This window comes from Populus nigra, chromosome 16 (genome assembly GCF_951802175.1).
Source record: "Populus nigra chromosome 16, ddPopNigr1.1, whole genome shotgun sequence".
NCBI lineage: Eukaryota > Viridiplantae > Streptophyta > Magnoliopsida > Malpighiales > Salicaceae > Populus > Populus nigra.
The window spans coordinates 13,060,527-13,087,433 of NC_084867.1; the positions used below are offsets into that span (position 1 = coordinate 13,060,527).

A 26,907-nucleotide genomic window follows, 5' to 3' on the forward strand; every position below is an offset into this window, starting at 1 on the left:
TTGAATTCACATCTACTATCCTTTATATTCATTAAAATTTATGTGTTTTTTATATTATTGCTGTAGTATTAACTTCCACATGCATGAATACATCTATTTGAATATTGACGGATTACTTAAAATTAATTTCAGAAAGCATTTTTGTATTGGCTTTTAAAATTTGTTAGAAAATTTTATAACACCAAAGAAAAAACGTTACATATATATAAACGACTAGTAGTCTGAAGGGTCGCCGTGACATGTCTCCTAAATCCACATTTCCGAACAGAGGCGGTCGGCCCGATGCGCTCTAAAGCCCCTCTAAATTCTCAAAGCCAACACCGTGCCCAATCAACAAACGAGCAGAAAAATGTCCTTCTCCTTCTCTATCTCCGAACCTCTTGCCTTCCCTCAACAACCCCTATTCTCTGTAAGTATCTCGCTCTCACCATCTATCTCTATGTCTGTATTTGTGTCTGTGTTCGTGGACATGTGGGTGTCTGAGTGTTTTGATTTTGATCCGTAAACATGGAATATTGTTGCTGTTAGGATACTGGCATGCAAACCCGACAAGACAAAAGACAAGGAATAAGATAAAATGAGAAATGAGACACACAAGAATTTACGTGGTTCACCCAATTGGGCTACGTCCACAGGCAAGTATAGAAGGATTTTACTAAGTAATGTGAGAATTACAACCTCTCTCAAATAATAGGAGAACAACTAAGAATCTCTCTATTATTAGGAGAAAACACCTCACTTACTCTCTCACAAATACCTCACAATTTTGTGGGATTACTCTCTCTTCACTCTACTCTTCTCTTCTCTATCTTGGTGTGCATATAGGCTTGAATGCATTGCCTATTTATAGGCAAGAGTGAGGGTATAATGGTCATAAATTTAGGAGGAATATATGCCTAACAACTCATCCTCCACTCATACTCCACCAATTATACCAACTCATCTTCCACTCACACTCCACCAATTACAACTCATCTCCCACTTAAATCCCATCAATTATGCCAACTAATTAAAGTGGCTTTACATTCTCCCACTTGAAGACTTTGATGATTTAATCAAGTCTTCACACTTGATCATTTGTGATTCTTCTATCCTTTCTATACTTGCCATCTTCATGCTGCTTACGTTTCTGCTAGGCCATAAGAGGATCTGCACCATATATACTTGTCAGTGTTGACTGGTTTGGTCAAAGCATCTGCTGGGTTTTCCTTTGTGTGAACCTTCTGAAAATCCACACTTCCATCTTCCACCACTTCACGAACAAAGTGATACTGAACATCTATGTGTTTTGTTCTTGAATGAAATGATGGATTCCTTGCAATATGCAAAGCACTCTGACTATCACAATACAAAAGAATCTTCTCTTGTTTGTGTCCGAGCTCCTCCATAAGTTTCTTCATCCATATTGCTTCTTTACAAGCTTGTGTAGCTGCCATGTACTCAGCTTCTGTTGTGGACAATGCTACAACAGTCTGAAGTTTAGAGACCCAGCTCACAGCTCCTCCTGCAATTATGAACACATAGCCTGTAGTGGATTTTCTTTTCTCAAGGTCACCAGCAAAATCTGAGTCAACATAACCTCTGACAGTAAATTCTGATCCTCCATAACATAATGCAGCATCTGAGGTACCCTTGATGTATCTCAAGATCCTCTTAATAGTATTCCAATGCTCTCTACCAGGATTTGCCATGTATCGACTAGCTGCTCCCACTGCTTGTGCAATGTCAGGTCTTGTGCATACCATGGCAAACATTAAACTTCCCACTGCTGATGCATACGGTACTCGAGACATCTCCATCCTCTCTGCTTCATTGCTAGGAGACATACTTGAGGATAATTTGAAGTTAACAGGAAGTGGGGTGGAAATTGGCTTACAATCTTGCATATTGAAGCGTCGCAAGATCTTCTTCAAATAATTCTTCTGAGAAAGCCAAATCTTCCTCTTACTTCTGTCTCGGTGAATTTGCATCCCTAGAATCTTGTTTGCTGGTCCCAAGTCCTTCATATCAAACTCCCTAGCCAACTGTGCCTTCAATTCTTGGACTCGATCTTTGTTGGGGCCTATCACCAACATGTCATCCACGTACAACAACAAAATAATGAAATCTTCTTCAAACCTCTTGTAATACGTACAATGGTCTGAACTGAGTCTGTTGTACCCAAGGCTAATTATGAAGGAATCAAATCTCTTGTACCAACACCTCGGCGCCTGTTTGAGACCGTATAGAGATTTGTTCAACCTGCAAACCAAGTTCTCCTTGCCTGTTTCAGCAAAACCCTCTGGTTGGAGCATATAAATTTCTTCTTCAAGTTCTCCATGAAGAAATGCAGTTTTCACATCTAACTGCTCTAAGTGAAGATCAAATATAGCACACATTGCCAAGACTACTCTGATTGTAGTAAGTCGTACCACCGGAGAAAATATCTCATTGAAGTCTATTCCTTCTTTCTGAGCATATCCTTTCACCACCAATCTTGCACGATACCGCTCCACTTGATCATTGCCATCACGCTTTATCTTGTAAACCCATTTGTTGCCAATGGCCTTTCTTCCTTGTGGTAGCGGAACAAGATCCCAAGTGTTATTCTTGTGCAGAGCTTCAATCTCCTCTTGCATTGCTGTCATCCACATAGATACATCTGTGCTTTTGATAGCCTCGTGGAAAGTTGAAGGCTCTCCATCCTCTGTTAGAAGACAGTATGCAATGTTACTCTCAGTAACATATTCTGAGTGCCAAGCCGGTGGCCTTCTTTCACGAGTCGACCGCCGAACTTCAGGAGTTTCAGTCTCTATTTGTTCTTGCTCTTCATGCTCTAGTACAGCTTCAGAAGAAGTATGATTCTGAGTATTTTCAATCTGGACTGCTGTAGTCTCCTTTAGAATGCTATTATGTTCTTCCATTTGCATTTTACCTTCTGCAAATATGACATCCCTGCTGATGACTACTTTGTGGGCAGTGGGATCCCACAAGCGATACCCCTTCACTCCATCAGCATATCCCAAGAATATACATTTTCTGGATTTTGAATCCAGCTTGCTGACTTCTTGAGTATTGTACATCACGTACATAGGACTTCCAAATATATGCAATCGAGAATAATCTGCTGGTTTTCCAGTCCACATCTCCATTGGTGTCTTCAGCTCAATTGCAATTGATGGAGATCGATTTATCACATAACAGGCGGTATTGACTGCTTCTGCCCAAAATGACTTTTCTAGACCTGCAGCCTTCAACATTGCTCTTGTTCTTTCTAATAGAGTTCTGTTCATCCGCTCTGCCACTCCATTTTGTTGTGGAGTGTATGCCGTTGTGAACTGCCTTTTGATACCTTCATGTTGACAGAAGTTATCAAATTCATCACTGGTATATTCTCCTCCATTGTCAGTCCTCAAACACTTGATCTTCTTTTCAGATTCAAGTTCCACCCGCGCTTTGAAAGTTTTAAAGACTGTGAACACATCTGCCTTCCTTCTAATTGGATACACCCAACATCTCCTGGAGAAGTCATCTATGAATGATACAAAGTATCTTGCTCCTCCCAAGGATACAACCGGTGCTTGCCAAACATCAGAGTGAATCAGGTCTAAGATGCATTTGCTTTTAGTTGTTGATGTGCCAAACTTCAACCTGTGCTGTTTACTTGTAACACAGTGCTCACAAAAAGGTAAAGTAACCTTTGTAAGCCCAGGGAGTAACTTCTGATCAGAGAGAACCTTTAAACCTTTCTCAGACATGTGGCCTAGTTTTTGATGCCACATCATCGTCTTCTCTTCTGCAGGATTGGCTGATGCGATTGACGCTTCTGCCCCATGATGTGTTTCTCCCATTAATACAAACATGTTTGCAACTGTCTTTCTTGCCTTTAAAACCACCAGCGCTCCTTTGACAATTTTCATTATTCCATTGTCTGTTCGGATCTTACAGCCAAGACTATCAAATTGTCCTACAGACAAAAGATTCTTCTTCAAGTCTTTCACATGCCGCACTCCTGAAATAGTACGAATTAAGCCATCATACATCTTCAATTTGATGGTGCCAATGCCAGCAATCTCCAAAGCATGATTATCACCCATGAACACTTTGCCTCCAGAGATGGGTTCATATGTATGGAACCAATCTCGATTAGGAGTCATATGCCATGTTGCTCCTGAATCCATTAGCCAGACCTCAGTGAGCTCTTCTCTATCTGTAGAGACTGTCGCTGCTTCACTATATAAAATCTCTCCATCTTCTGAGGTGCTTGCAACACATCCTTGAGGTTTTGATGACTCTGCAGTATTCTCTATGCCCTTTTTAAACCAACAATCCTTTTTAAAGTGCCCCTTTTTGCCACAGTTGTAGCATTTCACAGTCTTCTTACTTCTTGATTTGGACCTCCCTTGCCTTTGACTCCCACTAGAGCCACGCTCCGTTGATCTCCCTCTTGACACCAATAATGCCTCTGCTTGGTTTGAACTATTTCTGTCTCCTTTATTTTTGCGCCTATTTTCTTCTTCCAAGATGGCGGCTGCAACATCATCAAAGACTAAATAGTCTGTGAGGATATTATTGGTCAAGTTGATAATGAGCTGATCATAGGAATCTGGAAGACTTTGAAGTAGAAGCTCTGCACGTTCACTTTCCTCTATTTGTTGACCCAACGTAGTGAGTTGTGAAAATAGAGTCCTTATTGTGTTGATGTGGTCAGTCACCGCCGTGGTTTCTGCCATTCGAAGGGTATAAAGTCTCCGCTTTAAGAAAATCTTATTGTGCAAAGACTTGGACTCATATAGCTTTGTTAGAGTCTCCCATATCTCATTAGCTGTTTTCTTCTCCGCCACACTTGATAATACTTCATCGGCTAATGCTAAATGTATGTTAGCAATAGCATTGCCATCCATCTCATTCCATTTTGCATTATCAGTGATCTCCGCGGGTCGATCCCCAATTGCTGCCAAGCAATTGTCTTTCCTTAAGATTGCCTTGATTCTCATTTTCCAGAGTGAGAAATTGCTCCCATTAAACCTTTCAATCTCGTACTTTGCTGCCATTTTATTCACCGTGATCTATTCAGCTATCACCGTTTCACAGAACTGTAACGTATACAGAAATAGTATCGTGTGAATAATACTTCACTAAGTAAGTTCCCAGGAAAGATTGGAGGGGTCACAAACGGTCCCGCTTAAAACCCAATCTCCTTAGACAGAACTTCCTAGACTGTATTTAATCACCGCACTGACTTTCTATATACGCCAACAGTAACTTATGTGTACAGTACCGTATGGGTGAATAGTGCCGTATAGGTGAATAGTAACCGTAGACGTGAATAGTAACCGTATACACGAATAACTTTTGTGTATTAACAACACCAACCAACCAGGCTCTGATACCACTGTTAGGATACTGGCATGCAAACCCGACAAGACAAAAGACAAGGAATAAGATAAAATGAGAAATGAGACACACAAGAATTTACGTGGTTCACCCAATTGGGCTACGTCCACAGGCAAGTATAGAAGGATTTTACTAAGTAATGTGAGAATTACAACCTCTCTCAAATAATAGGAGAACAACTAAGAATCTCTCTATTATTAGGAGAAAACACCTCACTTACTCTCTCACAAATACCTCACAATTTTGTGGGATTACTCTCTCTTCACTCTACTCTTCTCTTCTCTATCTTGGTGTGCATATAGGCTTGAATGCATTGCCTATTTATAGGCAAGAGTGAGGGTATAATGGTCATAAATTTAGGAGGAATATATGCCTAACAACTCATCCTCCACTCATACTCCACCAATTATACCAACTCATCTTCCACTCACACTCCACCAATTACAACTCATCTCCCACTTAAATCCCATCAATTATGCCAACTAATTAAAGTGGCTTTACAGTTGCAGAGTCTTGGTGGGAACAAAAGGGCAAGTGGGATATGGAGAAACCATCAAGTAGTGAATAAATTAGTGGTAAGAGCAGGTCCAAAGAAGATATCTTTCGGTAAAGATTGTAGAGAAGCCTTGCAGGCAGGAATTGATAAGCTTGCTGATGCTGTTTCTCTCACTTTAGGGCCTCAAGGTAAACTGAGTTCTGCTTCTTTTCCATGTTTTGTATGGATTTTTTTCTTTGTTTTTTAAATTTTGGTTCTTCAAGCTTAAGTTTTACAAGACGACACATTTGTTATTGTTGTTGTTCAAATAATAAAACTACTACTTAAATAATTCCTTGTGCAACCATAAGAGGGACTAATTCTGAGAGAAAAAGATCATTTTTGTTTTATTGTATGGTAAATTGTCAGTCTTTATTGATGGTGACGGTGTTAAGTCAGTAAGATGTGAAACTATGCAGGTCGTAATGTTGTTCTTTCGGATTCAAAGACGCTAAAAGTAGTAAATGATGGTGTTACAATAGCTCGTGCAATAGAGCTTCCGGATTCAATGGAGAATATTGGAGCAATTTTAATCCAAGAGGTCATTCATGGTTGCTACATTATCCTCTCCTTAATATTTTGTTGATGTGTTATTTGATGCTGATCGATTAGAAATGTGATATTGAAGTGACTTATTGCAGGTTGCTAGTAAAATGAATGATATGGCTGGAGATGGCACTACTACTGCTATTATTTTGGCTCGTGAAATGATCAAAACAGGGATGTTGGCAGTCAGTTTTGGGGCTAACCCTGTTTTTGTAAAGAAAGGAATGGATATGGCTGTCAAAGAGTTGGTCAAAGTGTTGAAGAAGAATAGTTTTCCAGTAAAAGGGAAGGATGATATAAAAGGTCTCTATGCCATCTTTATTTAAACTTTGTTCAAAACCATCATTTTGACTTGGAAACTACAATCTAGAATTTCTTCTCCTTGCAGCGGTCGCTTCAATTTCTGCTGGAAATGATGAATTTGTTGGGAACCTAATTGCTGAAACTATAGAGAAGATTGGCTCTGATGGAGTAATCTCTCTTGAATCATCTTCAACCTCTGATACATTTGTGATAATAGAAGAAGGAATGAAGGTGATTAAGCTGCTAGTTCTCAATATGGTTTGAAAAATCCTGTCAGATAAATCACTGGAAAATTGGCATTACATCAAAGTTTATGTTAGAAGTTTATGATTTTATGTTATATCATTAGTCATAGTCTGAATGGTTAAACCATTCATTATCTGTAAATATTTAGGTTGGTTGAGCTTCTGCTCTTTGTACTTTCCAGGTGAACTATTTTGTTTTTTCAGTAACAGGGTAGCAATACTTGTGTAAACACTCTGCCTCCTATGAGTGGATAAATTTTTCAACTTTTTCTCTGTTTATGAAGAATTTATGTTTTCATTTCCAGTTAAGTTTGGTGTTCTTTCTCTGCAGTTTGACAAGGGTTATATGTCACCCCAATTCATCACAAACCAGGAAAAATCTTTGGTGGAGTTTGACAAGGCCAAAGTCCTTGTAACGGATCAGAAGATTGCAAATGTCCAAGAAATTGTTCCTGTGTTGGAGAAGACTACCCAACTCAGTGTCCCATTGTTAATCATTGCTGAGGATATCTCAAAGCCGGTTTTGGAAACACTAGTGTTGAACAAAATGAAAGGGTTGCTCAATGTTGCTGTTGTCAAATGCCCTGGATTTGGAGATCGAAAGAAAGCATCGTTGCAAGACATTGCTCTTATGACAGGTGAACTTGCATCTTTCTTTCCAACTTAAATTGGTTATTCTAAGTTGTGCTATATTGAAATATATTGACATATCAGTTAATGAATTATTTATCTTCCTCGTGAGTTGGGTTCGTGTTACATATGCGAGCCTTCCTATGTGTGCACTGGATGTTCTTATATGTTTGTGTATGACCCTTGCAGGTGCATAAACTTTTGAGTATATCATGTTAATTAAGATATCCTTTGATAATTACCTAGGTCTCAAATATAAGAATCGTTACTCTCCTCAATTATGAGAACTATTACTCTTTTTCATGCACTAGAAACAATAAATGTTTTACTTGGATGCTTTGTTAAGATTGTAAAATCCTTTGATGATTACCGAGGCCTCAATTAAAAAAATTATAAATACTTTTTATGCACTACAAATAATAAATTCTTTACTTGGATGCTTGCGCAAGATTGTATTCTGTTCTCATATGACTATCATAGGAAGGTCATTGCATCTGATATGCTGTGTAATTCATGCCATACCAAAACCATCAGGTGCTGATTTTCTCTCTGGTGATTTTGGGCTGACACTCGGAAGTGTAACCTCGGATCAACTTGGCATTGCACGAAAAGTTACCATAACAAGTAATTCAACAACCATAGTTGCTGACTCAGCTACCAAAGCTGAAATTCAGGCAAGAATTCTTCAGATAAAAAAGGACCTCGCTGAAACAGATAATGCTGCCCTTTCAAGAAAGCTCTCAGAGAGAATTGCTAAATTATCTGGTGGTGTGGCTGTAATCAAGGTTTGTGATCAAGCTCTCAGAAAGAATTGCTAAACTTGTATACAATATATTTCGGAAAAATAGATGGGCATCTTGACAAATCTGGCTATAAGTGTGAAGAATTACTACTGATGACATAGGCTCCTTGAGTGGCATTAGCTCAGTAGCAGGGATGAATTTTCTGCCCTGTTTTCCTTAAGAAATACAAAGACAAACAACAGGACTCTAATATTTTGTTTGGTGGTGTTTTAGTTTAAAGTTATCTTTAGATTTAACTTGTTTAGCATGCAAATTTAGGTAGGAGCACACACGGAGACAGAACTTGAAGATAGGAAACTCAGAATTGAAGATGCAAAGAATGCTACATTTGCTGCCATGGATGAAGGGATAGTACCTGGTGGTGGTGCAACATATGTACATCTCTCGGAGCAGATCTCCTCAATAAAAAATTCCATGAAAGATGAAAATGAGAAGATTGGTGCTGATATTGTTGCAAAGGTCGGTTCTCGGTTCCTTTCTTTTTTCAAAAGTTATTTTCTTCACACTTTCGCCTCACTAGGATTTGATCTAAGGTGATTTTCTTTTCTTTTGTGAGATGTGCCTTTTATGCTCATTTCTTTATTTGGATTGGTGAATATTGCGTCTCAAATAGAAATAAGCAGCGTTTGTGAATGAGTTACCATGCAGCGTTTGTGCTAAAGCAGATTATTGCACAAGACTTGTAAAACGGACCAAGGTTCCTTTCATAATTAGTGATAAAGTTGGACATCCTTATGAAATGGTTATAAATGCAGGGCGTAGCATGGAGAAACCCTACAAGTAGTGGTTTCTAAATGACTATAAAGGGAAATTTCTTCTCCCATGTAGTAACACATAGCAATGATGCATTACAGGCACTTCTTGCACCTGCAAAAACAATTGCAACTAATGCAGGGGTTGATGGAGCAGTTGTGGTGGAGAATATTCGATCTTGTGACTGGAGAACTGGTTACAATGCAATGACTGGTAGATATGAAGATCTTCTCAATGCAGGGGTGGTAGATCCTTGTAGAGTTTCTAGGTGTGCACTTCAAAGTGCTGTCTCAATTGCTGGGATAGTTCTAACAACTCAAGCTGTGCTGGTTGAAAAAATAAAGAAGCCCAAGCCCGCTGTCCCTTATGTTCCTGGAATTACACCTTGAGAAAAATGGAAAAGAGCTGTTAAAATTGTAGAAAGAAGCTGAAGAAATTTTATTGCTCTGATGGCTCTCATCAACAGTTTTGAGTTGGCTGGTCAGAATGAAACTTGAAGGTGAAGCAAGTCTCTTCAACAAGCCTTTACAACTTCTGGGATCACCAGGTGGATCGTGCTTGAGACCACAAAAGCATCAAATGCCATAATGAAAGACTTTGCATTTGTCTGGAAATGCTTGGTTCTCCCTGCTGATACATCGACAACTACTCCCCTAAATTTTGTGTTTGGTCTCTGTTATATTTGATTTTCTGGCTGGTTTCCTGTCAAGAAACTCACTACTATTCCAGTAACTCAGCAAGTAGCCATCTAGGAAGAGTAATCCCCATATCCAGATGCCCTCTTTAAAATCTTCAACTGAAGTTGGTCACTGACACAAGTTAAGCAGAAAATCACCTTTATTTTATCAATTATATTTTCCCTTGACTGCTAGATGATTCATCTGTCTATTTTATTTGAACGAGGTTTTGGTCTATTGCCATCAAAGTTAATTGATTTTTGTTTGCTATTGGATGATTGCCTTGTAGTGTTATAAAACATGTTCTGCTGTTTGAGAAGCAGCCTGCTCCATCTTTTGTGAGTTTTCAAATGTTTGATTTTTCAACATTTTCATTTTGTTTTGAATTAGAAGCGCGCACGTACATCCTCTATCATTTTCATGGAAATGGACTTAGCCCCGGTGCTCGAAAACTAAATGAAATATTTCAGTTTGGGCATGTGCTTATGTGGCTGCGTTGAAGTGCAGGAGTAAATCTCATGTAGATTATTATCAATGATGTCAAGAGTATAGAGAACAGATTTCCCTTCTCAATCCCTACTCTAAATATGAAAATCATTTTCTTCTTCTTGCTTACTCTCTCCTTTCTCGACATCCATGTCATTACCATCCCCCTTTCTCCTCAGTCGTACCCAATGCACCTTCTAATATAAGCTCATGAATATTACTAGTACTCACGAACGCTCTTCCTTTTGACACACTTCCCATCTTTCTTACTTTCATCTCTTTTCTCATCTTCCTCTTCCTCTTCCTTTTGACACACTTCCCATCTTTCTTACTTTCATCTCTTTTCTCATCTTCCTCTTCCTCTTCCTCTTCCTCTGCCTCCTTTTCCTCATTCCGTTTAACTATTTCAAAGTTCCCCTCCCAATCAGTCTTTGCTTGAAAAATCAGCAACGCATTGAATCCACTAACTTTAAGTGGAAATTAGAGGCTGCAACCCTGTCCACTTCCTGGGAATCTCCACAACACCATTTAGTGCTCCCATCACTTTCTCCAATATCTCCTCTCTCGCCATCCAAATCACCCCGACCTTAACCACATCACCTGGATTCATATCAAGTATCATTGCTTTTCAGACATTCTGAATTTTGATCCTTCCAATTCCTATGTTTCAAATCAACTGCCACAACGTTCCTATCCGTCTTGAAAAATGCTTTCTACGGAAACAGCCTTTTTATCCACCACAGACGCATCATAAGTGTCTCATAACTTCTGCTTTGCTTCAAGTAGTCCATTATTAGACTTCATTTTTTGAATCGCAAGCACTTCACTGGGATGTTTTCAGCTGTTATATTCAATTAGGGTTCTGTTGGAGTTTGCAAAGGGTTTTGGATGTTCTTTGTTTTGGAGTTTCATGATCTTGGAAAGATACTAATGGATTTTTGCAGAGAAGCATGGATCGTCAACGAGGATGTTCTAGTGTTGTTGTAGATTCTTATCCAATACTTGTATCATTTGATGATGTCATGTGAATTGCTAGAAATATATAAAGTGTATGACTAGCCCAATAATAAAAGTTTCGTAAGGGAACTGAAGCAGTCTACCATAAGACAAGATCTATTAGATTTTTTGAAGCCCAGAGGAAAGATACAGAAACGCTCTGTTTTTGTTTGGTAAATAAAGACTTTTTCTGGCTGTAGGTTTGGTCTTGTCTCAATTGAGGAAATCCCACTTACAATTCAGCATAATCGCGTAAACCCTTGAAAACTGTTGAAAATTACAAAATGTTTTGATGCCAAGGCCCGTTGGCCTTCCAGATACAAAATTAACCTGAACCTTGAGAGAAAATTATGCCTACAATTCTACAACAGAGTTTTTGAACAGAAGCGGCATTCCTTATCACAGGGCTGGGAAGAATAGGGGGACCATCCATTCAAGAGTTAAGACCATGCAGTTTTGAATTTTTAATACGAGGTTTTTTTAGATTCAAATCCTGGAAAAGTTCGAGGGGGTAGAGATTTGAGATTAGAGGATGGCTATCTCCTATTTTTAATACGAGGGTTTTGCAACGTGTGATTTAAAGATTTGTGTCAGGTATTCCTTATTTGTTTCTTTCTAAGAGGGAAGCTGTAACAGTGTTAAACGTGCACGGGGTGCACATTTCGGCAGGCTGGCCAAAACAAGGCCTAAGGGTGCTGGCACCATGCCATCAGTGGGAGAAATCGGTAGCGCAGATTTGTGTGGCTGTAGGTTCGTCAAAAGGAAAATCGACAGCGCAGATTGTCGACGAACATGGGCTTGACGATGGAATGTCCAAGCCAGGCGGGAAAACTCGTCAGGGGCATAGGCTGACGAGAACATGGGCTGTCGAGGAATTGGCAGCCTGCACGCAGATGCGAAGTCGGCAGCGCAGGAATTGGCAGCCTGCACGCAGATGCGAATTCGGCAGCGCGCAACAGCTGGTGCAAGTCAGGGGCGCGACTTGGCACGATCTAAAACTTGGGCGAAGGACTGTCCAAGGCATGGGTTAAGAACTCTAGGCGCTGGGACGCGCCAACGAAGGCACACTGCCTAGAATTCGGCAGCGATGGATTGCGACAGCCTTGCATAGGCAGAGATGAATTCGGCAGGCAGCATGCAATGGTCTATGCGAGTCTTTGAGCTTGCGACTTGGCATGGACGTGGGGACTTAGATGATGGACCTTCTAAGTCAGCAGCTGACGCAGCAGAAACTAGCAGCTGGGGCTGACAAGTAGACAACCAGGAAATGGGGGAAGTGGCAGCTTCATGGGAGGCAGAACGTGGGAGCATAACTGGGGTGCTGTCCAGGCCACTATCTCCTGAAAACATGGGATCATGGGTGAGAGATAGTGCTTCACCATGTCCTGAAAACATGGGATCATAGGTGAGAGGTAGTGCTCCACTAGGTCCCGAAAATGGGGGATAATGGGAAGGAGCCTTTGCAGCTCCCTTGTGTTGGGTCATTCAAGCAATCAAAACACATCAAATTTACGCGGTTCGGCAACTTGCCTACTCCACGGAGCTACTGGTTTGTATTAATCAAGCTTAGAAACAATACAAACAACAAAACAAGGAGGAGGAGAAAATTCTTCTCAACTCAACTCTCTAGCTCTCTCTCTGTGTTTCTCTCTTGTTCTCTATCTTATTCTCTCTTCACCCACGTCTCTCTCTCAGCATTTCTATTTATAGCTGAGACACTCTCCTTTAGTCAAATATGGCAGCCACCATTTTCAATGGTTAGGTAACCTATCATGCCTAACCTTGCAGCCATGTTTGACAGCAGCCATGCTTGACATGGCTGCCACCACCACCATCTTGTGTCCACACATAACAATCTCCCACTTGGACACAAATGGTGCTAGATCTGTCTTTTAATCTCTGAGACCAACTGAAGCTTTACACAGCTTCAGTTTATCAAGAGTAACTCCTTTGGTTAACATGTCAGCAGGATTCTTGCTTCCGCAGATCTTTTCTAGCATCAGTTGCTCCTCGTCTAGCAATTGTCGGATGAAGTGATATTTGATCTGAATATGCTTCGTCCTGGAGTGAAATGCTGGATTCTTGGCAAGGAAGATTGCACTCTGACTGTCGCTATACAAAGTACCCTTTTCATTCATCTTGCCCAATTCTTTCAGGAAACTCTGTAGCCATACTATCTCTTTTGCAGATTCTGAAACTGCAACATATTCAGCTTCGGTTGTTGAAAGAGCGACGATCTTTTGTAAGGTCGAACTCCAGGAAACAACAGTCCCTCCTAGAGTATATACATATCCTGTAGTGCTCTTTCTGCTATCAACATCTCCTGCTAGATCAGCGTCTACAAAACCTTCAAGTTTCAAACCACCAGCTGTGAAGGTAAGATATGTCTCTGATGAACCTTTTAAGTATCTCATGATCCATTTCACCGCCTCCCAATGTTGCTTTCCAGGATTGCTCATATATCGGCTTACAACTCCCACTGCATGGGCAATGTCTGGTCTGGTACAGACCATAGCATACATCAAAGAGCCGATAGCTGAGGCGTATGGAATCTTATCCATGTATCCACTTTCTAGCTTAGTTTTTGATGACTGGTCTTTGCTGAGCTTGAAATGATTCCCCAGAGGTGTACTTACTGGTTTAGCATTATCCATACTAAACCTGCTGAGAACCTTCTTGACATACTCTGTTTGTGAAAGCTTTAGTATGCCTTTGTCTTGATCTCTAATGATTCTCATGTCAAGTATTTGTTTAGCAGCTCCCAAATCCTTCATTTCAAACTGTTTTGACAATTGTTGTTTCAGCTTGTCAATCTCCTCAATGTTGGATCCTGCAATCAACATATCATCCACATATAATAGTAGAATGATGTAGGAGTTGTCAAAATGTTTGACATAGCAACAATGATCAGCCTGACATCTTGTGTATCCCGAACTACACATGAAGTTGTCAAACTTCTTGTACCACTGTCTTGGAGCTTGCTTCAAACCGTATAGGCTTTTCTTTAGCTTGCAGACTTGGTTCTCCTTTCCTGGTATTTCAAACCCCTCTGGTTGTTGCATGTAAATGTCTTCCTCCAATTCTCCATGAAGAAAAGCTGTTTTTACATCTAATTGTTCAAGATGTAAATTCTCTGCTGCTACTATCCCCAGAACAACTCTGATTGTTGTGAGCTTCACAACTGGAGAAAATATCTCAGAGTAGTCAATCCCTTTCTTTTGTTGAAACCCTTTTACAACAAGTCTTGCCTTGAACCGTTTGCTTTCGTCATGCTCAGTTTTTACTCTATAGACCCACTTGTTTTGCAAAGCCTTCTTTCCTTCAGGTAGTGTGGTCAGCTCCCAGGTCTTGTTCTTCAGCAACGAACTCATCTCGTCCTTCATGGCTAACTCCCACTTGCTTGAGTTTCCATCTTGTAAGGATTCTTCATAACTTAGCGGCTCACCACCATCTGTCAGTAAAATATAATTCAATAGAAGTGTGAACCGTTGTGGGGGCTTTATAGTCCTTGAAGACCTGCGAACATAAACAATTGGTTCAATTGGTTCTACATCGTCTTGTGTAGTGGTGGGTACATATGTGCTTGAATCTTCTTGTAAAGACTCTTGAGTTTTGTTCTGCTTAGTAACATCGGGAAGGCCTTCTAATCTTATGAATTCAGATTTTTATGGACTTGTATCTGAATCAGTCATATCTGTTTCTGCACTTGATCTGTCTTTGTACAAAACTTTCTCATTGAAGATCACATTCCTGCTTCTGATAATCTTTCTGTTCTGATCATCCCAGAACCGAAATCCAAATTCTTCATCTCCAAAGCCAATGAAGAAACATTTCTTGGATTTGGCATCTAGCTTGTTGCGAGCATCAGAATTTATATGCACATAGGAAACACACCCAAAGACCTTTAAATGAGAGAGTTGTACCTCTTTTCCTCTCCATACTTCCTCGGGCAATCTGAACTCCAAAGGAACTGATGGTCCACGGTTGATCAAGTAAACTGCAGTATGAACTGCGTCAGCCCAGAATGTTTGAGGTAGCCCTGAATGCAACCTCATGCTTCTAGCTCGTTCATTGATGGTCCGGTTCTTTCGTTCAGTAATGCCATTCTGTTGTGGTGTGCCAGGAATGGTCTTTTCCATTCTGATACCATTAACAACACAATACTCCTTGAAACCTCCATCAATGTATTCTCCTCCATTATCAGATCTTAAGCATTTCAACTTCAAACCTGATTCATTCTCAACCATAGCCTTCCACTTCTTGAATGTTTCGAACACATCAGATTTATTTTTCAGAAAGTAGACCCATACCTTTCTGCTGAAATCATCAATGAAAGTTACGTAATACCGAGAACCTCCAAGAGATGCCACTGGAGAAGGTCCCCATAAATCTGTGTGCACCAGTTCTAGCTTTCTTGGTCGTAAGGCCCTGCCAACCTTTAAGAAACTGAGCTTCTTCTGTTTTCCAAGAACACAGCTTTCAAAAATGTCTAGATCAACATTTTTAAGCTCTGGCAGTTTTCCCTTTGTCTGAAGTATCTTCATCCCCTTTTGACTCTTATGGCCGAGTCTACAGTGCCATAGCTGTGCTTGATTTTCTGCTTCAGTAGAGGCAATAATGTCTGCAAATCTTGTGGTCATATACAGGGTGCCGGTTTTCTTTCCACGAGCCAAAACCATTGCTCCCTTTGATACCTTCCACATACCTCCAGAAAAAAGGATTGAATGACCACTCTCATCAAGTTGTCCGACTGAGATCAACTTCTTCTTTAGTCCAGGAACATGCCTTACATTTTGCAAGTTCCATGTAGATCCATTCATTGTCTTGATCTGCACTTCTCCTATACCCACAATCTTCATTGGTTGTCCATCGGCCAGATAGACTACCAGCAACATAGTTTTGCATCATCTCATGGTGTGGTGTACAGTGGAATGAAGCACCAGAATCAAGAATCCAATCATCAATTGGACTTTGTACAGCAAGAATCAAAGTGTCTTGCACCTCATCTGTGGTAGCGTTTGCAGAGTCAGCTTCAGGTTTTTTCGGTTTTGTGCAATTCCTCATGAAATGACCAGGTTTGCCACAATTCCAACATTCAACCTGCTTTCTGGGTCCAGACTTGCTTTTACTTCTGTATCTTGATTTGGATCTGCCTCTGGATAAGCCTCTATCCTGTCTCCTCCCTCGAGTGTTAATGTTGAGAGCTGATCCTGAACTTGAACTTTCACCTGAGTCTTTCCTTCGCACTTCTTCAGCTAAAATCAAGTCTCGGATGTCATCATATTTCAGTTTGGATTTTTCAGCTGAGTTGCTCACGGCTGTCCTCATACCTTCCCAACTGCTTGGAAGTGAAGCTAGTAAAATGAGTGCACGGATCTCATCATCAAACTCAATCTCTACAGATGACAATTGATTTGTGATGGTATTAAAGTTGTTAAGATGTTGTGTGACGGAGGTGCCTTCTGTCATTTTCAGGTTGAACAACTTCTTCATCAAGTGCACTTTATTGTTTGCCGAGGGCTTCTCATACATCCTAGACAAGGCTTCTATTAGTCTTGCAGTGGATCTTTCTTTTGTGACATTGTGAGCAACTCTTCTTGATAAGGATAGCCGGATAATACCCAAAACTTGTCTATCAAGAAGCAACCAATCTTCTTCTGGCATATTTTCTGGTTTGCTCCCCAACAGAGGAAGATGAAGTTTCTTCCCATATAAATAGTCTTCAATTTGCATTTTCCAATATCCAAAATATGTTCCATCAAATTTTTCAATTCCCGCAGCCTTTATTTCATCTGCCATTTTTAATGTATCTCTGATTTGAATTTGTCAAATCTGACCTTACAGATGTGTCCAGAACGGCAAAAAATATTGGAAACGACACTGAGATCACCCCAATCGGACTTCGGATGGCTCAGATCTTAACAATCAAAGTTTTGGATCAACAGACGGTGCAGATGAAGCCGCGTGTCAGGCCAGAATAGTGTCTGCGAAGCACTGGATCAAAACCCACTTTGATGACGTGGCCAGATGACATGGCCTCCACGTAGGCAAACCGGGACCCACTTTTTGCTGACGTGGCAAATGCACGCGCGATCCTTGCTGACGTGGCAGTGGCTGACGTTGCTGCTGACTGGTCGGATGACGTGTCAGTTGACTTGCTGAGGTGTTAGGTGACGTGTCAGGTGACTGTATGGTTTTGCTGGCATGGCGGATGACGTGGCGGGTCAACCCGGTTCAGATGCAGGCATCCGGGCAGAGACAACGCGTGGAGAGCGTGCTGCGCGTGGGCGAGCGTAGGCAGTGGCTTCGTCGGCGCGTGCGGGCATGCAGGACGTCGGTTCTTCGTCGGGTTTTCACCAGTGAATTCGTCTTCCCTTGCTCTACACGATGGTATGTTCAAAAACACGTTTTGAGAACTTTGATTTTTGAGTTTGGATCAAACACCCTCCTTTTCAAGAACAAGCTCTGATACAAGTTGTTGGGTCATTCAAGCAATCAAAACACATCAAATTTACGTGGTTCGACAACTTGCCTACTCCACGGAGCTACTGGTTTGTATTAATCAAGCTTAGAAACAATACAAACAACAAAACAAGGAGGAGGAGAAAATTCTTCTCAACTCAACTCTCTAGCTCTCTCTCTGTGTTTCTCTCTTGTTCTCTATCTTATTCTCTCTTCACCCACGTCTCTCTCTCAGCATTTCTATTTATAGCTGAGACACTCTCCTTTAGTCAAATATGGCAGCCACCATTTTCAATGGTTAGGTAACCTACCATGCCTAACCTTGCAGCCATGTTTGACAGCAACCATGCTTGACATGGCTGCCACCACCACCATCTTGTGTCCACACATAACACCTTGCTTATCTATAAATACAAGATGCAACTCTTGGTTGAGCAAAGAGCATTCGGGTGGGAATGTTCAGAATGGGAGAGCATTTGGTTGGGAATGTTCAGCATGTAGGGGCATGCAAGAACGTGTAGAACACTAGTTAGAGGTAGCTTGGTGTAGCATGTAATCTTTGTACATAGCACACATACGGATTTGTGTATAGTTTCCTTTGTGTATGAGATTAATAAAGGTTGGGAAAGAGTTCCTGTAAAGCTTGTTGTGCACTTTGATTCTTATTCTTGCTTGTGTATTCCGCTTGCTTAGTTATTAGGCAAACACGAGTGGGAGTGGCGAGGGAAGGCTGAGTCTAGTGAGGGACTAGGCTGCCGCACGGGTTGAATTTCGTTACGAAAAATCACCCCTGCGACAGAAGCCCTCTTTAGACCCGGAGGAACAAGTTTGGAATTTCAACGTGACAAATGACTGTCACGACGTTATTTGATCTTTCAGGACGTTATTTGTGTTTGGTTTGATTGTGGAAATTTTGTTCATCATAATTGTACGGTCTTTGTGTTGGAATTTGGATTGTTTATTACTCTCCAAAAAAAAAAAAATATAGTAGGAAGGCAATTGATACAAATGAAGGCAATAAATTACATGATTCATGACATTCACCAAGTTCATCTAAAATGATGCTTTGGACGGAATATCTAACACAGACTTGATTATTGAATATTACATTTTGCCAAACAAGTTGCTTTACACAAACGCCCAAGTATACTGTAAAAATTCAGCCAATAACATTTCTGTGAACCATTATATCTTCCAATTCCATCGTGGAGAATAGCTTTGGCAATGGAGGCCATCGAGTTGTAAGCTCTGTAGAAACCTGTCGCATTGTTGGCCGATAGTGAGGATCGGTCTGCAAGCAAGCAAACGCTAGTTTTGCAACATGTGCCACACCGTCCGCAAGCTCGTTTTCAGGAGGTGGGAGGCGCTGGTCTAAGACATCCTTCAAGACTGTATTGTGACCAATTGGTGATGATGAGGAGGTGGAGGCAGATAACATCAGAGATGAGATGAAATCGCCAGGATGCTTTCCCATCATTACTTCCAATGTTAATACTCCAAAGCTATACACATCACATTTTTCATCCACTTTCATTGTGTATGCCAACTCTGCAAAAGAGGCTGGTCATGCTATATTTTGCAAAAATAATTTACTGCACCTATTCTGTTTTCAAGTGATTTTGTAAACTAACCTACTGTAGAAGGTGATATTGAAACTTAACTACATACCTGGAGCTGTGTACCCAAAGGTGCCAGCAAATGATGTCCAATTGGACGAGTCAGGCATTAAGAGCCTGGCTGTGCCGAAGTCAGAGACATGAGCCTCATATTCTGAATCCAAAAGAACATTGTTGCTGGAAATGTCTCTATGAATAATCGGAGGGGAGCAGTCATGGTGCATGTAGGATAAAGCATTGGCTACGCCTTTGATAAGGTTCATCCTTTTATCCCAATCCATCTTTGCTGATTGTTCCTCGTCGTTCAGTACCTTTCTTAGACTTCCCCTTTCCACAAATTCATATACCAAAAATGAGTGTTTGGCATGCGAGCAGAAACCATACAGCTTCACAATATTTCGATGCCGTATACCCATTAAGACATCAATCTCGCTTCTAAAAGCTTTCAAGCTGCTCATCTCAACTTCTGGTGTTTGGTGGAATTTCTTCACGGCAAGGACTTGTTCTGATGGAAGTACAGCTTTGTATACAACTCCATACCCTCCAGTACCAATGCAATATTTGGAGTCGAATTCCTCAGTTGCCTCAATGATGTCCTCGTAGCGCAGATCCCCACCAGGGCACCATCTCGCGGTAACATCTCTTTGTGGTGTTTCCACTAAACTTTTCTTTCTTCTGCTTTGGAAAAAGATAAGAAAACCTACAATCAGGCCCAACAAACTACCCAGCAGAGAAAATACTGTCAAAAAGACAACTTTGGGGCCCTTCTTGTGCACAGTTTTGTTTTTAATGAGAGCAGAACAAGCCTCCAAACCAGTTGCATTGCCACACAGGTTGGTGTTGTTGCGAATTGCTTCAAATGGTGCCTCGCGAAAGGCTTTGATGTCAGGAATGGGACCCTCTAGCTTGTTATAGGATACATCCACTTTAGTGAGGCCTTTCAGTCTACTAAAACTGGTTGGAATTAGACCAGACAGCATATTGTGGGAGAGGTTTAATACCTCTAGCTGCTGCATCTGTCCAAGCTCCGGTGCTATACCTCCCATGAGGGAATTCCAACTGAGATCAAGACTTTGAAGAGACTGTAAAGACCCCATCTCAGCAGGAATACTCCCTGCGAATCTATTCTTGCTGATATTCAAGAATATCAGTTTTGAGCACTTGCCAAGCTGTTTAAGAATTGTTGCACTAAAATTGTTCGCGGCCAGGCGAAGCCTTTGGAGATCAGATAGCGATGCGACATCGAAAGGAATATCTCCTGAAAGTCTATTATCGTTGAGTGCAAGTTCAATCAACTTCAAATTTCCCAATTCTTTGGGAATTCTCCCAACTAGTTGATTTGACGAGAGGTCAAGAACTTGTATATGAGTTGCCTTTCCAAGAGCTGCTGGTATCTCTCCAGAAATCTTGTTACCAGAAATTCTGAAGGCTGTCAGACTGTTAAACTGCTCCCAATTCAATGAAAGTTCACCATGCAATTCATTATCACTCAAATCCATGTAGTTCAAATGAGGATGTGTGCCAAAAGCTTCAGATATGTTTCCACTAAGTTGGTTTCTATCAAGTCTGAGTCTCAACAAGCTGCTGCAGTTTCTCAAGCTTTTCGGGATAGGTCCCGTGAAATAATTTTCAAATGCAGAAAAATATGAAAGTAATCCACCAAGGCACACATCTCGTGGTAGATTACCAGACAATCTATTAGAAAATATTTGTAACGCATACAAATGTGTAAGGTTGTTCATTTCTGGAGGAATGGGACCAGAAAGATTGTTATTCCCAACGGCAAATGCAGATAATCTTTTTAAATTGCCTAGAGATGCAGGTATTGTACCAGTTAGATTATTAAATGACAAATTTAAAATAGTGAGAGAACTGGTCAAGTTTCTGATAAAAATAATGGGACCAAAAAAACTATTATCCTCTAAGTAAAGTTCAGATAAACTTTTTAAATTTTCTAAAGAAATCGGTATTGTACCAGCTAATTTATTAGAAGTCAAATCTAAAATAGTGAGAGATCTCGTCAGATTTCCAATAAAAATAATGGGACCAAAAAAATTGTTATATGCAAGGTTAAGTTGAGATAAGCTTTTTAAATTTTCTAAAGATGCTGGTATTATACCAGTTAGTTTATTGGATGATAAATCTAAATTGGTGAGAGATCTTGTTAGGTTTCCAATAAAAGTAATGGGACCAGAAAGATTATTATTATAAAGGTAAAGTGTAGATAAGCTTTTTAAATTTCCTATAGATGCCGGTATTGTACCAGTTAGTTTATTAGATGACAAAATCAAAGTGGTGAGAGATCTCGTCAGGTTTCCAATAAAAGTAATGGAACCAAAAAGATTATTATTCCAAAGGTAAAGTTTAGATAAGTTTCTTAAATTTTCTAAAGATGCTGGTATTGTACCGGTTAGTTTATTAGATGACAAAGCTAAAATTCTGAGAGACACTAAATTTCCAATTTCTGGTGGAATGTTGCCAGAAATGCTATTGAAAGCCAAGTTAAGGAAGGAGAGGTTAGAAAGGTTACCTATATGTGAAGGAACATAACCATAAAGGGAGTTGTTGGGAAGGTTAAGCACAGTCAATTTAGGAAAGGAAGAGAATCTGAGTCTATTAAGCGTACCTCTCAAACTATAATTGGGCAGACTTATGTTGATGACACTACCAGACTGGTCGCAACTGATTCCGAACCAGTTGCAAGGGCTGTCTCCAGCCCAAGAAGACAGGAGAGACTGGCTTTGATTGTCAAGACTGACTTTCCATTCTAGAAGAGCTTCCGCTTCCTTCCTTCCATTTGCTACTTCAGCAGCTCCAGTACTAGCCGAGTAAGCAAAAGAAGCAAAGAAGGAAGCACAAGCAAGAAAGGAAAAAACCAAAAAAGGTGTGGAAAAGAGAAAGATGTGGGAAGCCATGGCCTTGGTGGTTTAATTTCTTAATTCTGGAGGATGTGTAAAATGATGAGCCCTGCATACGTATATATATGCAGGAATTCATTTGTCTTGGTCATGATCGAAGATTTCTTAAGTGGACGTCTGCGTCTTCCATTCTTGATTGGATGTTTCCCATGAAATTTCAAGTGTGGAAAAACATTCCTTCTTCCTTTCTTTGGTCTCTTATCAATCAAATGAATCCACTAATTTTTTTTATAGAAACAATTAGCGCAAACAATAAAGGTGGGTGGAATGACATTTACATTGGCCACCAGTGAGCCGTAGATATTCAAGTCAATCACAACTCATCCCACTAGAAGACTTTGGGATAGTAATATAACCTTTTAATAACCTTTTAATAAAAACAAAACTTTCATAAATAAAAATTAAACATTTTATATGTCTCCCACTAGATCAAATGGAGGGATAGAACTCAGACAAATGCATCCAATAAACATTTGGAAGCTATTTACACATTTGGCCTCAGGTCCAAGCACAGTGACATTATATAATGCATCCATTATAGAGGCTGAATACATTTTCTTTGATATTTTGCCATTGTTGACGACAGTTGACGTTTTGGTCTCCTTGGCTTGGAATTCAAGCACAGTGACATTTTCTTTGATTTTTCAGATTTGGAATTTGCATCCATTATTGTGCTTTATATTTCTAAATGGCATACCACAAAAGTAAGGTTGTGTATAAGGAATATATAATATAACCTTGAATTGTAAATTTAAATCATAAAATTGTAAGGAAAATATTTTAATTAATTATATATTAACAATTTCAGTAAAGTAGTAATTAATAATATAACACAATTAAAATAAAAATAAAATAAACAATAAAAAAGTTCAAACACTTTATTTTTTTTCACATTGATTCCTCTATTTTTTGAACAAATTGACTCACTTACTTCATCATTTAAAAAAAAAACGAGTCACTTCAAATTTTGATAGGTCATTTAACATTAATTACTCTAAGAGTCAAACATGCTAATTTACAACTTTTATTCTATATGTTTGACAACTAAAACAAAGGAATCTGCCTATTGATATGTTAACAGTTTTTTTATTTTACAAAAATATAATCCACAAATAACTTGTATCGTTAAAAAAATTATAATAATTATAGTCAAAATCAAACCCTTGATTATCAGATTGTATAAATTTTGCAAGATATAAATTTGAAGCAATGAAAATACTAAGATACAAATTATCAGATAGCATAATTTTATATGTCCTTCAAACTCGTAAAATCAGTTCGAATTTATAAATTTGATCGAGTTTAAATGAGTTTGATCTATTTTAAATGAATTTTATTAATTTTACTAATGTTTAAATTTTAGTTTAATTTTACATATTAGATATATATTAATTGTATAATTTTACGAGAGTCGCATCATGATTTTAATAACCATTAATTTTGCTAACAAAATTAATGGTTGTTAAAATCATGAAAGGCAAAGAAACAGCTCTTAAAGAAAAAAAGCAAATCAAGCACGTCATAAATGATAATAGGCAGATGAAGTCAAGATAAGGTTCTGTTGGCAAAAGAAAAGGCGAAGCAAAGCAGAACAATCCAACAAACTTACAGCTCAGAGAGTGATTTGTGACTATTAATCTGGCTGTCATTCTACAGCCATGGGTGAAACAATCAGGGAGAAAATAGACTGCTCTGGCAATTTTCTTAGAATCTCTGACAATTATGTTTCCGGAACAGTTTGTAGGATATGAACCTAACCCCACAAATTGAGGTGACTGTCAAATAACATTCATTTGCTCAAAATAAATAAATAAATAAAAGAAATAGGAGAGATGTCAATATATTGGCCAATGACATACTGCTGAACATCATATGATAATTATTCTGCAAAATTAATATGTTTCATATATATTCAGCTTTGCGTAAGGGTCAGTGAGTAACGATGCAATACTTTTCATCGATTTTCCTTTGTGTGTATATTCATTTCCATCTTGTATAGGAGATCTCTAACTGATAAATTGGCGTGTATATGGTTAAGAACACATATAGGCTCCTTATCTTTCTGAACTGAAAACAAGTTGGTCAACCTTTGCATCGCAGCTTCCACCTTGCCATCAACACAAACTCAAGAATCAAGACATGTTGTATCATTGCAGATTATCCATGAAAAGCAGCACAAGTTAAATTCCATACATTTTTATAGCACTATTATTTTCAGGGTAGCTCTCATGGCCAGGCAAAGGAAAGCCAACTGCTCCCCCTCCCTTGGTAGATTTTGATGTAGGAATTGAAACTCTGGATGTGTCATTCAAATAAAAAGCAGCCTGCCCTGGAAGAAGCTGAAATTTCCAAAACATTAGCTTTCTAATATTGCTACTCAAGCATTTCCTTATCTGCTACAGTATATCACAGTTCAAAGTAAAAACCTGAGCCTCTAAGGCACCAAATCCTCCTTCAGAATCAAGACTATTGATTAATCCCTCCAATCCTCCAATGATAGATTCAATAAGAGACTCAACATATAGGACTGCATCTCGCCCAATTTTCGTTACCTATTTACAGAAAAGGACAGAGTTTTCATGACATTTCCATTACATGATATGCAAGATGGAAAGCACAGTTGGGGTGGATCAACGCAATGTGCAAACTGTTCAACCATGCCCTTAACGAGTATGGATCAACGCAATGTGCAGCAGATAAAATAAAATAAAATCCAAGTCTTCCCATTTCAATTTCTCTTAGCAAAAAATCATCAATTATAGCCCCTCTCCCCAACTGAAATAGCAAGTTGATGGATCACCTCTTCTGGAACAATTGGAGAAGCACACTCTGGAAAGCTACTAGTAACACCAAGCCATGCACAGCAATGCTGAGGACGTCCTTCTGGTCCGAACATGGTGTTCCGAAAGACCTACCATGGAAAAAGATGCATGGTTAGTTATAACAAGGAGCCCGTAAGGAAAAGAGTAACCCCTAGCAAAATAATTGTGGAAACAAAAAGCAACAGAGCATGCTGCCTAGAAAGTCCAACAATACCCAATTGAGTATTTTGAGGAGCCCAGCCTTCATGACTTGAAATTATAAACTAAATAAGCCAGGAACTCACTACTGTAAGGTGCTGATGGTAGAAATACAGCTTTTTTAGAGTTCCATGCTTTGATAATTGCGACTCTAATTCATCAACGCATCTGCGATTGAAAGAGATTCCTGTCTGTAGATTTCAACAACATTCAATTTGAACAAAATAATTTGGATTTTCCATGTGAACAAGGTAACCTCCTGAATACAGTACAGCAGACAATGAAATTGAGATGCTGTATGGAGAAAAGAGGGAACCTATGCCCATAGGCTTCATAAGAACCTCAGAATCATGATTGTCCATACTATTTTCCCATTGTTTCCTGTGAAAAGAGGGAACGTATGCCCATAGGCTTCATTTTTTACTCAGATCATGAAACAGTCATCTAACATTAACTATTGGTCTAGCACATGGTTCAAAGTCTCAAAGGAAAACCAGACAACATTAAGTGGTATAATGTGCCTAACTCCCATACCATGGTAGAGCATTTGCCATTTAGCTCAAAGTTTAAGCTTCTCGGTACAAGGCCACTTCACAAAGCCACACCAAACACAAGCCCAATCAAAGTGGATTTTCTATGCTACCACAACAAACTTCACTCTCGCAAACTGGTGCCTCTGTGAGTCATGGAGTACTCTGCCAGGCAAAACGTTGTGGTATGAATTTCTAGTAAGACTAATTGTTGTTTAATTTAAGTTTTTTGAAACATTGCTCAACGGCACATCAATAATTTTCCACATTACATTAAATTTTTTCCAAGTAATTTCAATAAAATAAATAAGCTTTTCATCTTGACTTTCTGGGCAGTGGTTTGATTCTGAGGGAGATATCAATTCTCCAACAAATAATTCAGTCAGTTTTGAACTTTTATACAGATATAATGTTGATAATTATAGTTTATATGGTGTTAGATAATTGTATCACTCAAATCATAGTATAAATCTCAAACTAGAGGGGTTAGACTATGTGGATCGGCTTCGTGAAGTCAGTCCAGTAATGGGCTAACTTTTCAGCAACCTAGCGGTAGCACTAGTTATAGGGCGAGCAAGAGTCGGGGAATACCTGGACCAATTGTATGCAGCATTTCCTTCTGACAGTAAGCTTTTCTTTCCAGTAGAGACAGTAGCTTTCTCCAAGTGTCTTATGTTTATAGATGACCTAGCCGATGTGACAATCATCAATATTGACAACCAATCCTTGCGAAACTCCTGCTTAGAAAAGACATACCATGATATTGTTATTGGTGCTCTTATGAGGAAGCCAATTCTGGAAAACAATGGTAGAAGAAAATGGCAACAACAGAAAAAAATGTTCAAGGAATTCACCGAACCCATGATAAGAAGGAAACATACTTACAAGCCAAGCATAAATGCAAGAGTAATGATTTGTAAAATGAATATGTAACGAATAGAAACATAAAATAAACAGCCATAAAGTTTACTAAATTACCACTACTGCCATTGTTTCCATTCTTTATAAATT

The 26,907-nt window shown here is 39.4% G+C and overlaps 4 protein-coding genes across 5 annotated transcripts; 1 reads left to right on the forward strand and 3 right to left on the reverse strand.

Annotated features, from left to right (window-relative positions):
- Positions 1-241: 241 nt before the first annotated feature.
- Positions 242-10,062, forward strand: LOC133675098 (chaperonin 60 subunit alpha 2, chloroplastic-like). Of its 2 annotated transcripts, XM_062096373.1 has the most exons (9): positions 242-409; positions 5,886-6,060; positions 6,331-6,452; positions 6,553-6,760; positions 6,846-6,991; positions 7,337-7,643; positions 8,170-8,420; positions 8,697-8,897; positions 9,293-10,062. In XM_062096373.1, the coding sequence occupies exons 1-9, from the start codon at positions 350-352 to the stop codon at positions 9,578-9,580; spliced, it is 1,758 nt and encodes a 585-aa protein (XP_061952357.1). In that variant the 5' UTR covers positions 242-349; the 3' UTR covers positions 9,581-10,062. The 2 variants fall into 2 exon arrangements, with proteins under 2 accessions (XP_061952357.1, XP_061952358.1); XM_062096374.1 differs by lacking the exons at positions 242-409; positions 5,886-6,060 and having other exon boundaries at positions 6,330-6,462.
- Positions 10,063-10,510: 448 nt separating this feature from the next.
- LOC133675365 (peptidyl-prolyl cis-trans isomerase-like) lies at positions 10,511-10,976 on the reverse strand. The gene is made up of 2 exons (XM_062096717.1): positions 10,880-10,976; positions 10,511-10,788 (listed from the first exon to the last, which is right to left on the reverse strand). The coding sequence occupies exons 1-2, from the start codon at positions 10,974-10,976 to the stop codon at positions 10,511-10,513; spliced, it is 375 nt and encodes a 124-aa protein (XP_061952701.1).
- Positions 10,977-18,797: 7,821 nt separating this feature from the next.
- LOC133675094 (MDIS1-interacting receptor like kinase 2-like) lies at positions 18,798-22,392 on the reverse strand. The gene is made up of 2 exons (XM_062096370.1): positions 19,481-22,392; positions 18,798-19,360 (listed from the first exon to the last, which is right to left on the reverse strand). The coding sequence occupies exons 1-2, from the start codon at positions 22,341-22,343 to the stop codon at positions 18,972-18,974; spliced, it is 3,252 nt and encodes a 1,083-aa protein (XP_061952354.1). The 5' UTR covers positions 22,344-22,392; the 3' UTR covers positions 18,798-18,971.
- A 1,834-nt stretch (positions 22,393-24,226) lies between these two features.
- Positions 24,227-26,767, reverse strand: LOC133675102 (protein NAP1-like). Its single transcript, XM_062096378.1, has 5 exons — positions 26,488-26,767; positions 25,453-25,534; positions 25,147-25,257; positions 24,773-24,898; positions 24,227-24,685 (listed from the first exon to the last, which is right to left on the reverse strand). Exons 1-5 carry the CDS (start codon positions 26,757-26,759, stop codon positions 24,527-24,529), a joined length of 750 nt encoding a protein of 249 aa, XP_061952362.1. The 5' UTR covers positions 26,760-26,767; the 3' UTR covers positions 24,227-24,526.
- Between the last annotated feature and the right edge of the window lie 140 nt (positions 26,768-26,907).